The sequence below is a fragment of the Amphiprion ocellaris genome, chromosome 2, assembly GCF_022539595.1.
Source record: "Amphiprion ocellaris isolate individual 3 ecotype Okinawa chromosome 2, ASM2253959v1, whole genome shotgun sequence".
NCBI classification, from domain to species: Eukaryota; Metazoa; Chordata; class Actinopteri; family Pomacentridae; genus Amphiprion; species Amphiprion ocellaris.
This window is the reverse complement of record NC_072767.1, coordinates 4139759-4153585: the sequence shown is the minus strand read 5'-3', so window position 1 is coordinate 4153585 and position 13827 is coordinate 4139759. Positions and strand designations below refer to the sequence as shown.

The following is a 13827-nucleotide window of genomic DNA, read 5'->3' as shown; positions in this document are numbered from 1 at the left end:
AAACTAGAAACATATAGTAACTCATTACTTTCTACAGGAAGTAAATAAGTAAAGCATTACATTAAAAAATCTAATAAATAAATGTGTGGTATTTTATTGCATAACCCCAACACTGGTTGTAACTCAACCTCTGAATAGTTTCTGATGTTTTAGTTTCATGTTCAGGAGCTGATTTTATGTTGTTCAAGTGACTTGAATCATTAATTTCAGTAGCTGTTAGTAGCATTTAAACATATTTATACCACAAATATCTCATGAAATGCCTGTTTCTGAAGTGCCATCTCTATTTTTACTTGTTCTGTTGCCTTTCTGGAGCAAGAATGTGTGATTAAAGGTTCAAATTTTCTTTTTGTTCCATCCTGTAAGGCCTTTTTTGACACTAATAAACCAAATTTGAGTGGATACAGCACATTTTTCTCAGCGTTAACGGAACAGAACAGTTTATTCTGTGAGGAAAAGTCTCTCTGTTTGTGGTTTTGTCGGCTGAGTGCCTGCTGCTCGACCAAATGTTCAAATGGATCCACATAAAGTGAAGGAATGTAAAGTTTAGCCTTTCAGGTTTCATGTCATTATTAACGTTTGCATCGAAACGGCTGATAGGAATCAAAATGTTCCACATGTTTGACTATAAAAGCACAATATCTATGTTATTATAAAAGACTTTTGTCTGCTGTAAAATGTTTGCTCAGATCTAATTGATTAAACCGATTATCATCCATAATTGTTTCTGCCTGTAAATACGACTGAATAAATGGTTCCTCCCAAAACGTCCCTGTTTTTTATTAAACTATTCGTGTCTTTGTTCAGTAGAGATGGCTTCAGTGTCCGCAGTTTGACCTGGTTAAACTGGTCCGATGGAGTCCAAACTGGGCAGGACACTCTTCAGCACCTCCTGATGTGGTTGCATAATAACATTTATTTTGAGATACTTGATGGTCGAACCTCCTCAGGCCTCGGAAAGTATTCAGATGAAACACGCTGAGCAGAGGACAGTCAGACGGTGAGACACAGTAGCTGCAGGACCGTGCTGCAATATTTGTTGGAAATGAGCTGCTAATAGTTAAAAACAAAATGCTTTTACGTCTATTATCCAGTTTAATATATATTGACAATATAGAGCTACACTTTTTAAAAGTGAACGCTTTTTTTTAACTGTTCTAACTTTATATATATATATATATATATATATATATATATATATATATATATATATATATATATATATATATATATATATATATATATATATAAAATTTCAGAAAAAAATGTCAATTTCCATATTAACTTACAAACTTAAAATTGTAAAATTTAAATTTAAAATTGTTTTTGACATTGGAGAGTCATATACTGACAATATACACAATTTTCATAATTTTTCAAACCTTAATGTACAGATTTTCCTTTCAAAAATCGCCAAATAACAGGAAAATATTTTTGTTGGTTTTAGTAATTTAATTTTATGGTCACATGTTGTAAAGGAAAAAAGTGCTGTTTCTAAAAATACAGATATTAGGTGTTGCCGTTATTTATAGTTCTGCCCAGTTTTTGGTTTTTTGCTTTTTTGACACTTTTTTCCTGAGATTCATTTTCAAAGTTAGAAGTTAAACTTTAAAAGACATTCACAAGTGTAGCTGTACATTGGGGACATTATTTAGAGTTTTGGTCTTTTTTTACAGTTATTTTCAATAAATATTGCAACACAGTGCAGCAGTCATTGTTACCATGACGTTTTTAATACCCAATGCCTTTTTTTGTTTTTTTCACAGTCATGAAAATTAATAATTTTCCTCATTTTTCAATCCTTAAAATATAGATTTTCCTTTCAAAAATGGTCAAATAACAGGAAAATATTTTAACCCTCCTGTTGTCTTCATTTATGGGCACCAAAAAATATTGTTTCCTTGTCTGAAGAAAAATCCAAAAATTCTGCAGAAAAATTTCCCAAATTTCTGACAATTTGCAAAACCTTCAGGAAGAAAATTCCAATAATTCCTTAAAAGTTTCCCTTAAAAGTTTTATTTTAGAAAAAAAATCCTCCAAGTTTGCCAAGAAACTTCTTGTAAATATTTTCAAAAAATGATTAAAAATCTTCCAAAAAAATCCTAAAAATACCTAAAGTGATTCCATATATATCAGTAAAACTTCTCAAATTTCCTTTAAGAACATTCGCAAAAAAATCTACCAAAATCCAGCGAAATTCTCTGGATTTTGATTGATTTTTTGTTAATGTTCTTAAGAAACATTTTTAACATTTCTTTTTTTCCACCAAAAAAATGTTCAAAGATTTCCCAAAAATATTTTCAAAAAATTAGTAAAAATCTTTAAAAAAAAAAAAAAAATCCTAACAATATCTAAAGTGATTACACATATATCAGTAAAACTTTTAATACATTTTAAACATTTTTAACATTTTTTTTCCCAGCAAAAAATGTTCAAAGATTTCCCAAAAATGTTGAAAATGTGGACATCAGAAGTTTGACTGTGAATATATATATATTTTTCCACATTTTCAAACTTTAAAATGGGTCAATTTTGATCTGCAGGACAACAGGAGGGTTAATACATCTCAAATTAGGAGGTTACATGAAAGCAAAAATCTATTTTTCAGCAGCAAACTGCTTTTTTTTTTTTTTTTTTTTTTTAGCATATCTGGCTTATTTTAAGACACCTAAGCTTGACAATCCTGGTAAAATAGAGCTTAAAATAAGTTTTCCCAGCTAATTTTAAGATCTCATTTTTCTAAATATCATATCTTATTTCAAGGAATCTTACCAAGTCATTTTTCACTTGTTCTATTGGCAGATTTTTTCACTTATTTCAAGGTAAAAGTTCCTTGAAATAAGTTTCTTTTCTTGTTTTGAGAGGAGCATATTTTCCAGTGTAAGATATTTAAGATGCATTGTCTTAAAACAAGTCCCTCCATCTTGCTGAAATGTCACTTGTTTAGTGAATTTATCTTAAACCAAGTGGGATGGGACATTCTGACAGAAAATAAGACAAATAGACTTGGTAGGATTTTGAGTTTTTGCAGTGTTTATTCCTCTCTGGGCTGTTAAAGAGCTTCATTAAGAATCCAAAGAAAAGTTTCCACCTCGGGGGTCCTGGAGCGTCACCATGAACAGAGGATTGTCGCATGACTAACCCTTCACACCCTTTTCCACTTAAACTGAACGACCTCCTGACCTCCTGACGGCCGAATCCTCACGTACGCACAAATACAAACCTGCATGTTGGTCTAAGGAGAGGCTGAGAACAGGCAGCAGCATGTTAGGAAGGTGGTTTACAGCAAGACGGTTAGAATATGGAACTTTAAAATAGTGTAGCATTCTCCCAGAATATTCACTCTGACATCAGAGCGTTCAGCCTGACTCATGTCTGAACCCAAAGCATGTGTCCCAGTTTAAGAGTTTCCTCTGAAATCTCGGCTCACGCTCCTGACACACTTTAAACAAGAAACGATGATGTGATTGTGATGCAAGGAGAGTAAATAAAGTTGTAAAACTTTCTACAACACTGAACATATACAGTAAATTCAACTATATATCTATGCAAGTGCAAGAAAGAATCTTATGTTGACACATAAAACATACACTGCCTGTCCAAAAAAAAAGTCGCCGCTTGGATTTAACTAAACAATAGATGAGAGCCTTCCATTGGATAATTACTGCAGTGATGAATACATTTCAGCTGCAACAACTTCTTTAAACCTAGCTGATGCAGTGAGGAGCTTCTCATTTCTTAAATGTTGGAAGACACATCCTGTGGTCATGGAAAGGATGTTAATGTGTCTCAGGAGGGTCAAATTATTGGCCTGCATCAAGCAAAGAAAACAACTAAGGAGATTTCTGAAACTACTAAAATCACATTAGGAACCGTCCAACGCATTATTAAAACCTGAAGGATAGTGGAGAACCATCATCTTCAGGAACAAACTCTTAGATGATCGTAGGAAACCAACAGTAGAACTCACGGCTGTTTGATAGTGAAAGTAAGAACATTTCCACAAGGATTGGGACTAAACAGCTGTAGCTCTAAGGAAACCACTGATCAGTGAAGCTAATCAGAAAAAAAGGCTTCAGTTTGCTGGTAGCATAAAGATTGGACTCAATGGAAGAAGGTCATGTGGTCTGATGAGTCCAGATCTACCCTGTTCCAGAGTGATGGGGGCATCAGGGTAAGAAGAGAGGCAGATGAAGTGATGCCCTCATCATGGCTAGTGGGGGTTAGAGTTATGATCTGGGGTTGGTCAGGTTCAGCAACGTTATGTTCCCAAAGAATGAGGTCAGCTGACTCCCTGAAGATACTGAATGACCAGGTCTTTCCATCAATGGAGCTTTTCTTCTCTGATGACATGGGCATGTTTAAGATGATGATGCCAGGATTCATGGAGCTCACATTGAGAATGAGTGGATCAGGGAGCATGAGATGGATTGACCTCCACAGAGTCCAGACCTCAGCCCCACTGAGAATCTTTAGGATGTTCTGGAGAAGACTTTGTGCAGCGCTGCGTCTCTCCCATCATCAATATAAGATCTTGGTGAAAAATTAAAGCACCTCTGGACAGAAATAAATGCTGTGACATTGCAGAAGCTTGTTGAAACGATGCTACAGTGAATATGTGTCCAATAATGTGATTTGGTGCTGCAAAATGTCTGTCAGCTTCACCGAGTCCTTCAGGAAGAGCAGGTGGACGTTATAGAATCTCGTAAACATGCAAAAACCAATAAATACAAGTCAAAATTTATAAAAGGAAAAAAGACAATAATAAAAAATTACGGGATAAGTGAAGTCTTTGCACTGTGTACCTGTCTAAGAACTGATTTTAAGACTCTTTTATTAGTCTATAAAGTTCAGAATGTTCTTGGTTCTACCTTTTTTATCCTGTGAACCCTCTAGAACTCTCAGGTCTCTGAGTGGTGGCCTTTAAATTAAACCAAAAGTCAGAACAAAAAGCCCCCTGTGAGGCAACCTTTTGTTGTCATGGTCGACATCTCTAGAAAAACATTCTCATTTATTTCCACATTTTAGAACAGGAGTGTCAAATATGCGGCCCACGGGCCAAAACTGGCCCTCCAGAGGGTCCGATCCAGCCCTATTTTGTAAAGGATAAAAATTACAGAAAAGACATTCACTGCAGATTGGAAATTTGTAAAACTGCAAATTTAAAATAATTTCTAGACCATGACAAGTTGTTTTAACCCTCGTGTCGTCCTGCGGGTCAAACTGACCCGTTTTAATGTTTGAAAATATGGGAAAAGAAAATATTTTCACAGTGAAAACTTCCACATTTTCAACATTTTTGGGAAATCTTTGAACATGTTCAAAAAAAATGTTTCTTCAAGAACATCCACATAAAAATCAACCAAAATCCAACGAATTTCACTGGATTTTGGTTGATTTTTATGTGGATGTTCTTAAAGAAAACATTAGAAGTTTTACTGATATATATGTAATCACTTTAGATATTTTTAGGATTTTTTTTGGAAGATTTTTATAATTTTTTTGAAAATATTTACAAGAATTTTCTTGCCAAATTTGGGGGATTTTTTAAATAAAACTTTTAAGGGAAACTTTTAAGGAAAATGTACAATATGTGCCAAATTTTTATTTTTTAATTTTTTTAATTTCTGTTTTCAAACAAGCAAGCAATATTTTTTGGTGCCCGTAAATGAGGACAACAGGAGGGTTAATCATAAAGTACAATACTATATTGCTCATTGTTCTTTTCTGTGTAATATTTTGTCTTGTTTTTTTTTTTCAGTCTGACTGTCATTTGTCTCATGTTTTTGTCGTTTTGTGTTTCCTTTTTGTCTCGCTTGTGCTTTTTGTTGTTTTTTTGTCATTTTGTGTTTTGCTTAATTTGTTGTTTTGTGTGTCGTTTTTGTCGTTTGTTTTTTTCTCGCTTGTGTAGTTTGACAATTTTTTTGTCATTTTGCTTCTTTTTTGTCATTTTTGTCTCGTTTGAGTAATTTGTGTAATTTTTTTTCTTGTTCTGTTCCTTTTTTTGTCATTTTGTAAGTTTTTAATGATTTATTTTCTCTGTTTTGTTTTGTGTCATTTGTCTCATTTTTGTCATTTTATTTCTTGATTTTGTCATTTTGTGCCTTATTTTTGTAATATTTTGTCTTGTTTTTGTTGTTTTTTGTTTTTTTTAGTTGTTTGTCTCATGTTTTTGTCATTTTGTTTCTTTTTTTGTATTGTCTTGTATTTGTTGTATGTTTATATTTGTAGGATCACAAGTCTAGTTCTAAATTTGTCATATCCATAATTTATATTACTATAGGATCTGTGTAGGGCCTTGATATTTATTATAGTCAGGTGAGTCAAAGCAATGACTGTATAATATAAATAACAATGACCTGACTTGATAAGTAGCTCTAGAAATACTGTCTGACAAGATTTTAGGTTAGAGTGCTGCTATAAATGTTAATTAAATTAACAGTAAGTAGGTCAGGAGGACAGATATAACTTTGAGACAAAATATGTATTAGTCACCCTACAGTATTTCATAGGATAGAGCACAAACAAGGGAAAGTACCACCAAAGTATACAAAAAATCAGTTATTTGAACTTATTTTGAACTTATACACGCATACATAAATACATCCTGACCTACTTATGTTGAATTAATCAACTTTTTTAGTAGCATGTTGATCTAAAATCTTGACATAACAGTATTTCTAGACATACTTGTCAAGTCACCGTCATTTATATTAATTTACCTGATCATAGTAAACACTAAGGCCTGAGCATATAGTTATATTAATTATGGATATTAACATGAGTAATATAGAAGTAAAGCTGTGACCCCAGAAAAAAATACATGCAAACTTAACAAAAAATCAAGAATACATCAAACTTCATCAAAGGACATGAGACAATAATAAAAAGTTAAGTGATAAAATAGCCAAAGGGGTATAAATGCAAAAATACTTAAATAAGGTGGCTTTAAAAAAGACTAATAATAATAAATAAATAATGTAACACAAAAAGGAAAACAAATTAAAACATGCAAATGTGGTTGGGTTAATAAAAAGTAATCCAACAATTAGTTTGAAGCAAATATATATATATATATATATATATATATATATATATATATATATATATATATATATATATATATATATATATATATATATATATATATATATATATATATAAATAATCTAGTTAAATGTTGATAACATAACATTTCTATATATACACACATGCACACAATATATACGAATGCTATGCTAAATAGAAAAATAAAAACTACTATAACAATTAGCTCGAAGCAAAAATCACATTTTAATTGGCAAAAGAGGGTAATCAGCCTATATTATTATATAGTATGGAGCACTAATGAGGGAAAGTGCCACCCAAATTTAATTTTATATATATTTGAATGTTGTGTTAAATATAAAAAATAAAATGTTAAAATGTTGTAAAATGCTATGTCAAATCTAAAATAAAAACACTTTTTTTAAGCTTGGGTGGTACTTTCCCTTATTAGTGCTCCATGCCATATAACAATGTAGGCTGATTTACCCTCTTCTGCCAAATAAAATGTGATTTTTGCTCACACTGACTGTTGTAGTACTTTTACCGTAAATGTACGCAGCCTTGATCAGTACAAATATACTACACTGTTATTTTGGTGTGCCTGTGAAGCATCACTCCTGTACTTTTCCACGCAGCTCCTCAGCTGGATTAGCAGCTCAGCATCACTCTGAGCGACACCAGCAGCTGCACTCACATATGTAAATGTGTGAAAGTTCGCGGCCCGTGATTGGCTGACCGCCGGAGCTCCTCCGGCTCCGATTGGCTGCCGCGGAGAGGCACGTACGACGATAGGGGGGTGAAAAATGGACGAGCACGTCAGAGCACGAGACGTTCCCGTGCTTGCGTCGTGACGTCACAGGATGCCGGCTGGGTATATAGTGGAGGGGCTCGCGCGCCCACTGAATGAAGCAACGGACAGAAACAAACAAACGGAAGTTTCTCTGTGACTTAAATTTGTCGGATTTTTGCCCCGATTTTCGGCAACAAGAGCCGGCGACTGGTTCTTTCAGCAGACGGTGAGCAGGAGAACCGAGAAGAGACGACCAGGATGAAATACATCATAGGAATTGGCGGGTAGGTTGCACTATTTTGTATTTATTAAACAGCTAGTTGTGTGCTAACCTGTTTAAAATGCTGTGTAAAATATGCTAATAAGGGCAAAGCCACTAAACTACTATGTTCAGATAGTTAGGTGGAGTTTGGTAGTTTATGCTGTGACTAAGTAATCTTGTGTACCTTTATGTTATAGTTCCTGTTGGTGTCTTGCCCCCAACTAGTGCTATTGTTCATTTAAGTTATTAATGCCGTAAATGTGGCCGCCGTTAGCTTGTGTCCCGTAGTTTTATCCTCTCGGCCACATGTTTTATCAGCTGCCCGCCAGAAACCGGTTTAAAGTCACGTCCGGCCAATTCTGTTTGTTGACATGAATCGAGCGGGACTTTTGAAAATCACCGCGAGTCTCAGTGAAAAGTGGAGGGAGATTAAAACCTCAGCACTGTCACAGAAAGTACAATCACTAGTCATTGTGTGCAGTAGTAATTTAATGCCTAAATGCCATTGTCAGGATCACTTTTTTACTGTACTATTCCAGCTTTCTATCTGACCTTCTTATTTTTATTTTAATGAATAGTGCTTTTATCTAGCAGTAACTTCCTTCTGGATTAGTCATCTCTGGCTCTTTATGTACACAAAGATGTGATACCGCCAATGACAGTGAAATAACAAAAGGATATTGCACACAAAATTAAACATATTGTTGAGAAAGCAATATTTCAAGTGATGCAGATGTTATCATTGAGCGTTAAGTATTATTATTTGTGTATTAGACACAGTTTAATTTGAGATTATTTCATCCAACACCAAAACACTGGCACTCTTTATAGCACATTTAAGTAGTTTAATTAACTTATACAGTATATTCAACAGTTGTTTTTTTTGTTGTTGTTTTTTAGCAAAATGTGGCTTTTTCTTGCATATGCTAACGTGTAAAACTAACAACACACACAACTTCTGTGTCTATTTGTTCAGTTTAGTGAGTGGATGATCATGTGTCTGTCTTCAATCTGCTTCTAGAATTAATAAATTATATCTTTTAATCGCGTTCACACATCAGTAAAGAAGTAATTTTGAATACACATGCACACGTTATTATTGAATTTATATTTATTCACTTTATATTAGGATAAAGTGACTTTTTGTCTTCTACAGCTACTTTCACTAGTCCAAACTACAGGCAGCACATAGCTTCTTTATTTCTAAGAGAGATCATTTATATTTGTATTTTAACACTTTTCTGTCTTTTTTTTTTTAACAGAGTCACTAATGGTGGCAAAACCACCCTGACAGACAAGTTGATCAAGACTCTGCCCAACTGCTGCGTTGTGCACCAAGATGACTTTTTCAAGGTGAGTTTCGGCAGGTGAAAAGTCGATTTAGTTTGTTGTTGTTTTGGCTTCTTTCTCCTTTTTGTGGACACTGCATGAGCGCCATGTGTGAGCCAATTAGAGGGAGTCCAGTCCCATCCCCCCACCACATTGTTCTTTCTCCACACTAGATGTGGAAATTTCCCTAAAGCCTAAGCAAAGTACTTGCTGTCCCTTGTTTGTCCCTTCTCCCTGCTTCCGTTCTCTCATTGTTGTAGACTTTGTGTGCATCTGATAGTCTTTAAATCAGACAATTTTCCCTTGGACTCCTTCATTTCTACTTAATTTTCAGTTTTTCCTCTCTTTTTATCTCTTAACATGATACTGTTTAATGCTTTGCTGCCTGCATTTTCCTCAGTTTTTATTACTGCTCCATACTTTCCGTAAATTGCTGCTTTTATTTATGTGCATGCCCTTCTCTGTATGCTTTAGTTTTCCCTCTGCGTTTGGCCTTTTTACTCTTACTTACTGGCATGTGAGTGGGATCTGCAAGTGTTCAGAGCTGTGAGGTTGCAGCAATGTTTTATTGGTGACTGTTATTTCAGAAACCCGATCAGATAGAAGTCGGGGAGGACGGCTTTAGACAATGGGATGGTAAGACTTCACTGAAGACTGCTAGTGACTCGTTATTCACCAACATACCTGTCACGTTGACGTAGTACACCCCCACCCTCCACAATTACATACACTACATCCACCTGCACAGCATTAGCATCCACTGACTTTAACCCTTGTGTCGTCCTGCTTTTTAAAGTTTAAAAATGTGAGAAAAAAAATGCAATACTGATACATAATACGTCCACATTTTCAACATTTTTGGCAAATTTTTGAACAGTTTTTTGGTGGAAAAAAAGAAATGTTTAAAAAAAATGTTTTCTTTAAGAACATTCACAAAAAAATCAACCAAAATCCAGCGAATTTCTCTGGGTTTAGATTGATTTTTTTTTGGTGAATGTTCTTAAAGAAAATACTAGAAGTTTTACTGATATATATGGAATCACTTTAGATATTTTTAGGATTTTTTTTGAAGATTTTTACTCTTTTTTTGGAAAATATTTGCAAGAATTTTCTTGCCAAATTTGGGGATTTTTTTAAATAAAACTTTGAAGGAGAACTTTTAAGGAATTATTGGAATTTTCTTCCTGAAGGTTTTGCAAATTTTCAGGAATTTAGGGAATTTTTTGCTGAATTTTTGGATTTTTTTCAGACAAGGAAACAATATTTTTTGGTGCTCGTAAATGAGGACAACAGGAGGGTTAAAACAGCAAACGCATTCCCAATACTGTACATTCTTTGCTTGTGTCTGTTCTAAACTTCTGTGTGTTCTTTCCATCATCTTCCTTTCTTATCAATCTTGCTCTGCAGTGATCACAGCTTTGGACATGGAGGCCATGACCAACACGGTAAAAGGCTGGATGGAGAACCCCGTGAAGTTCGCCAGATCCCACGGCGTCACCCTGTCTTCTGCCTCTGATGTGGCAAACCCCGACGAGCAGATCCACATCCTAATTGTGGAGGGCTTCCTGCTCTACAACTACGTGTAAGTTGATTTTTTTTTTTATTGTCAAGTAACCGACAAGTTTATCAGGTTTATACGTGTTGTGAGTGCAGCTTCCTGAACGACCCGTATGGGCACGTAATGCTGACACAATTACTTTTAGCTGTGGTGAATGTGGTTTGCACTGCGAGCACATTGTGTCTTCGTGCTGGTTGTTGTGTGAGTTCTCTCTGAATAAATGCGTTATATCATCTTCACACCTCCACGTGTTCGGAGAGAACAAGTTATTTTGGTTCACGCACATTCTAGGAAATTGATGACAACAAACATTACGTGGGCGTCCTTAATTGTCACATGATTATTTTGTGTTCTGACGCTGGCTCATGTGTTTCTTTAGCCGCTGTGAGCCGGTTCTGCAGTTAGAGATAAGGCTTTCGGCAGGACGAAGCTCTTAGAGTGTTCCCTTAATGGGGCGGCTGGGCGGTACTAAGTGTACTAGTTATGAATGTCAGACACTGCAGAGATATAGATAAGGGTCGGCGTGACCACTTGCATATTTATACTCCTTTACCACGAAGATGTCGTATATATACTCTGTGACCTTGTTCACGTCTCTCCTTCAGGCCTCTGCGGGACGTTTTTGACAAGTGCTATTACATCACGATCCCCTACGAGGAGTGCAAAAGAAGGAGAAGGTGAGCTGACACCAATGTTCAGCCTTTTTCCCCCATAATTCTTCAGTGTCCAGTGCAGATTCTCAAACTGTTCATTTCTGATTTTCAGTACGAGACAGTACACCGTCCCCGACCCTCCTGGCCTGTTCGACGGCCATGTGTGGCCCATGTACCTGAAACACAGGAAACAGATGGAGGACAGTGGTTTGAATATTGGTATGCTGTCTTTGTCTAAGAGCTTCAGTAAAAAGCAGCTGAACTTCTCTTTTTTTGCCTCTTTCAAGAAACAAAACGAAAAGTTTGGTTGCTTTTTGCAGAATCCACACAGACTCATAGATGTATACTGTTAATTGAGGGTATAAATTTCACAAAATCAGAAGTTTTTCTTGTATTATTTTGTTATTTCTTGTATTGTTGTCCTACGGGTCAAAATTGACCCATTTTAATGTTTGAAAATGTGGAGAAAAAAATTTTTCATAGTGAATCTTCTGATATTCACATTTTCAAGATTTTGGGGAAATTTTTGAAAAATTTTTTGGTGAAAAAAATAAATATTAAAAATGCTTCTTAATAACATTCACAAAAAAAAAATCAAAATTCAAAAATCTGATTTTTTGTGAATGTTCTAAAGAAAATATTAGAAGTTTTACTGATATATATATGGAATCACTTTAGATATTTTTAGGATTTTCTTGGAAGATTTTTACTCATTTTTTGAAAATATTTACAAGAATTTTCTTGCCAGTTTTTTTTTTTTTTTTTAAATAAAACTTTCAAGGGAAACTTTTAAGGAATTATTGGAATTTTCTTCCTGAAGGTTTTGCAAATTTTCAGAAATTTGGGGAATTTCTTTTCTGATTTTTTTGGATTTTTTTCAGACAAGGAAACAATATTTTTTGGTGCCCATAAATGAGGACAACAGGAGGATTAAAGACAGTTGTCCAAGTCATCACTTTCTATTTTTGTTTGTTGTTGCAGAGAACCTGGATGGTTTGAAATCCAAAGAGGAGATCTACAACCAGGTGTATGAGGACATTCAGAACAACCTGCTCAATCGTTTATAGGTGAGAAGGCTAAGGAAGTGAGCTGCTGTAGATGTGGCATTTAGGGAGTATGAGATAAGATAAACAGCAGGTAGAAACGAGTGAAGCATAGTAAGAAATACAACAGCAGAACAAAGATAGAAACAAACATATACGCTTGTACACAAGTTTAGAAATTAGTCTTGTAGTTTGAAAAATCTGCCACATTTGAGTTCTGCTTTAAGGCAAATAAAATCACATAATTAAGAAACAAAGTGCATAATTCATAAAAGTGAAATGTACTCCTGCACAGCTTTTTCTAACAGTATTTTTCTGTTTCTTGCAGCTGGAAGACTCCTCCTCATACCTGTACAGAACCTGTAAATAGTACCGAGGATTCTTTTTTTTTTCTATGAACTTTTTCTAATTTTATTCTTGTTTTTGTAAATAGAGCGATGTCATGTTAACTTAATCATTGTCTTTTTATCATCTTCAGATGATCAATATTTTGTTCTTCCATTATTAAAATGATCATTACTGGGTTACTGTTCTGTTAAACTACTGACTTGTATCGGACCATTTGCCTGTCGATCGTATTCTCCTGAAAATAAATGCATTAGTTGCTGTTAAAACACAGTAAATCAAACATGTGTTGTTTTTGTTGCCAAGACTTGGAATATATCTGCAGCTGTTTACTGTTGTTTTCTCAGTTACTCTCAATTACATGGAACCTTTATCTTCTAATGCTGAATGTTGCCTTTTGTCTTAAGTACTGACTGCCATAAATTCACTTTTCTTCACTGAGCCTGCCAAGACTTTTATTGGTTATTAAATGAAGCCACATTCAAAACTGTGTTGGGTTGTGCTGTACAAAGTGTTTTATTTGTTTCTTTTAATTATTTCTTGAGATTTGAAATTGATCTTCTCTTCTTTAACTGTAAAAGTGTCTCAATTTCACAGTTTAACTTTTATTAGACACATTAGAGCCTCCCAATTTGGCACATATTGTACATTTTCCTTAAAAGTTTCCCTTAAAAGTTTTATTTAAAAAATCCCCCAAATTTGGCAAGAAAATTCTTGTAAATATTTTCAAAAATGAGTAAAAATCTTCCAAAAAAATCCTAAAAATATCTAAAGTGGTTACATATATATTAGTAAAACTT

General features: G+C 34.5%; 1 protein-coding gene across 2 annotated transcripts; it reads left to right on the top strand.

The window, feature by feature from the left end:
* The first annotated feature begins 7935 nt into the window (after positions 1-7935).
* mibp (muscle-specific beta 1 integrin binding protein) lies at positions 7936-13519 on the top strand. Of its 2 annotated transcripts, XM_023274067.3 has the most exons (8): positions 7936-8121; positions 9362-9452; positions 10016-10064; positions 10836-11010; positions 11592-11663; positions 11752-11858; positions 12621-12706; positions 13011-13519. In XM_023274067.3, the coding sequence occupies exons 1-7, from the start codon at positions 8096-8098 to the stop codon at positions 12704-12706; spliced, it is 606 nt and encodes a 201-aa protein (XP_023129835.2). In that variant the 5' UTR covers positions 7936-8095; the 3' UTR covers positions 13011-13519. The 2 variants fall into 2 exon arrangements, with proteins under 2 accessions (XP_023129835.2, XP_054870056.1); XM_055014081.1 differs by lacking the exon at positions 10016-10064 and having other exon boundaries at positions 8075-8121.
* Positions 13520-13827: the final 308 nt, after the last annotated feature.

Excerpts from the sequence above, each read along its gene's own strand:
- mibp (XM_023274067.3), top strand. The coding sequence starts at position 8,096 with ATGAAATACATCATAGGAATTGGCGG. Across the intron at positions 9,453-10,015 it reads ACCAAGATGACTTTTTCAAG|AAACCCGATCAGATAGAAGT; the intron begins GTGAGTTTCGGC and ends CTGTTATTTCAG. Across the intron at positions 10,065-10,835 it reads CGGCTTTAGACAATGGGATG|TGATCACAGCTTTGGACATG; the intron begins GTAAGACTTCAC and ends CTTGCTCTGCAG.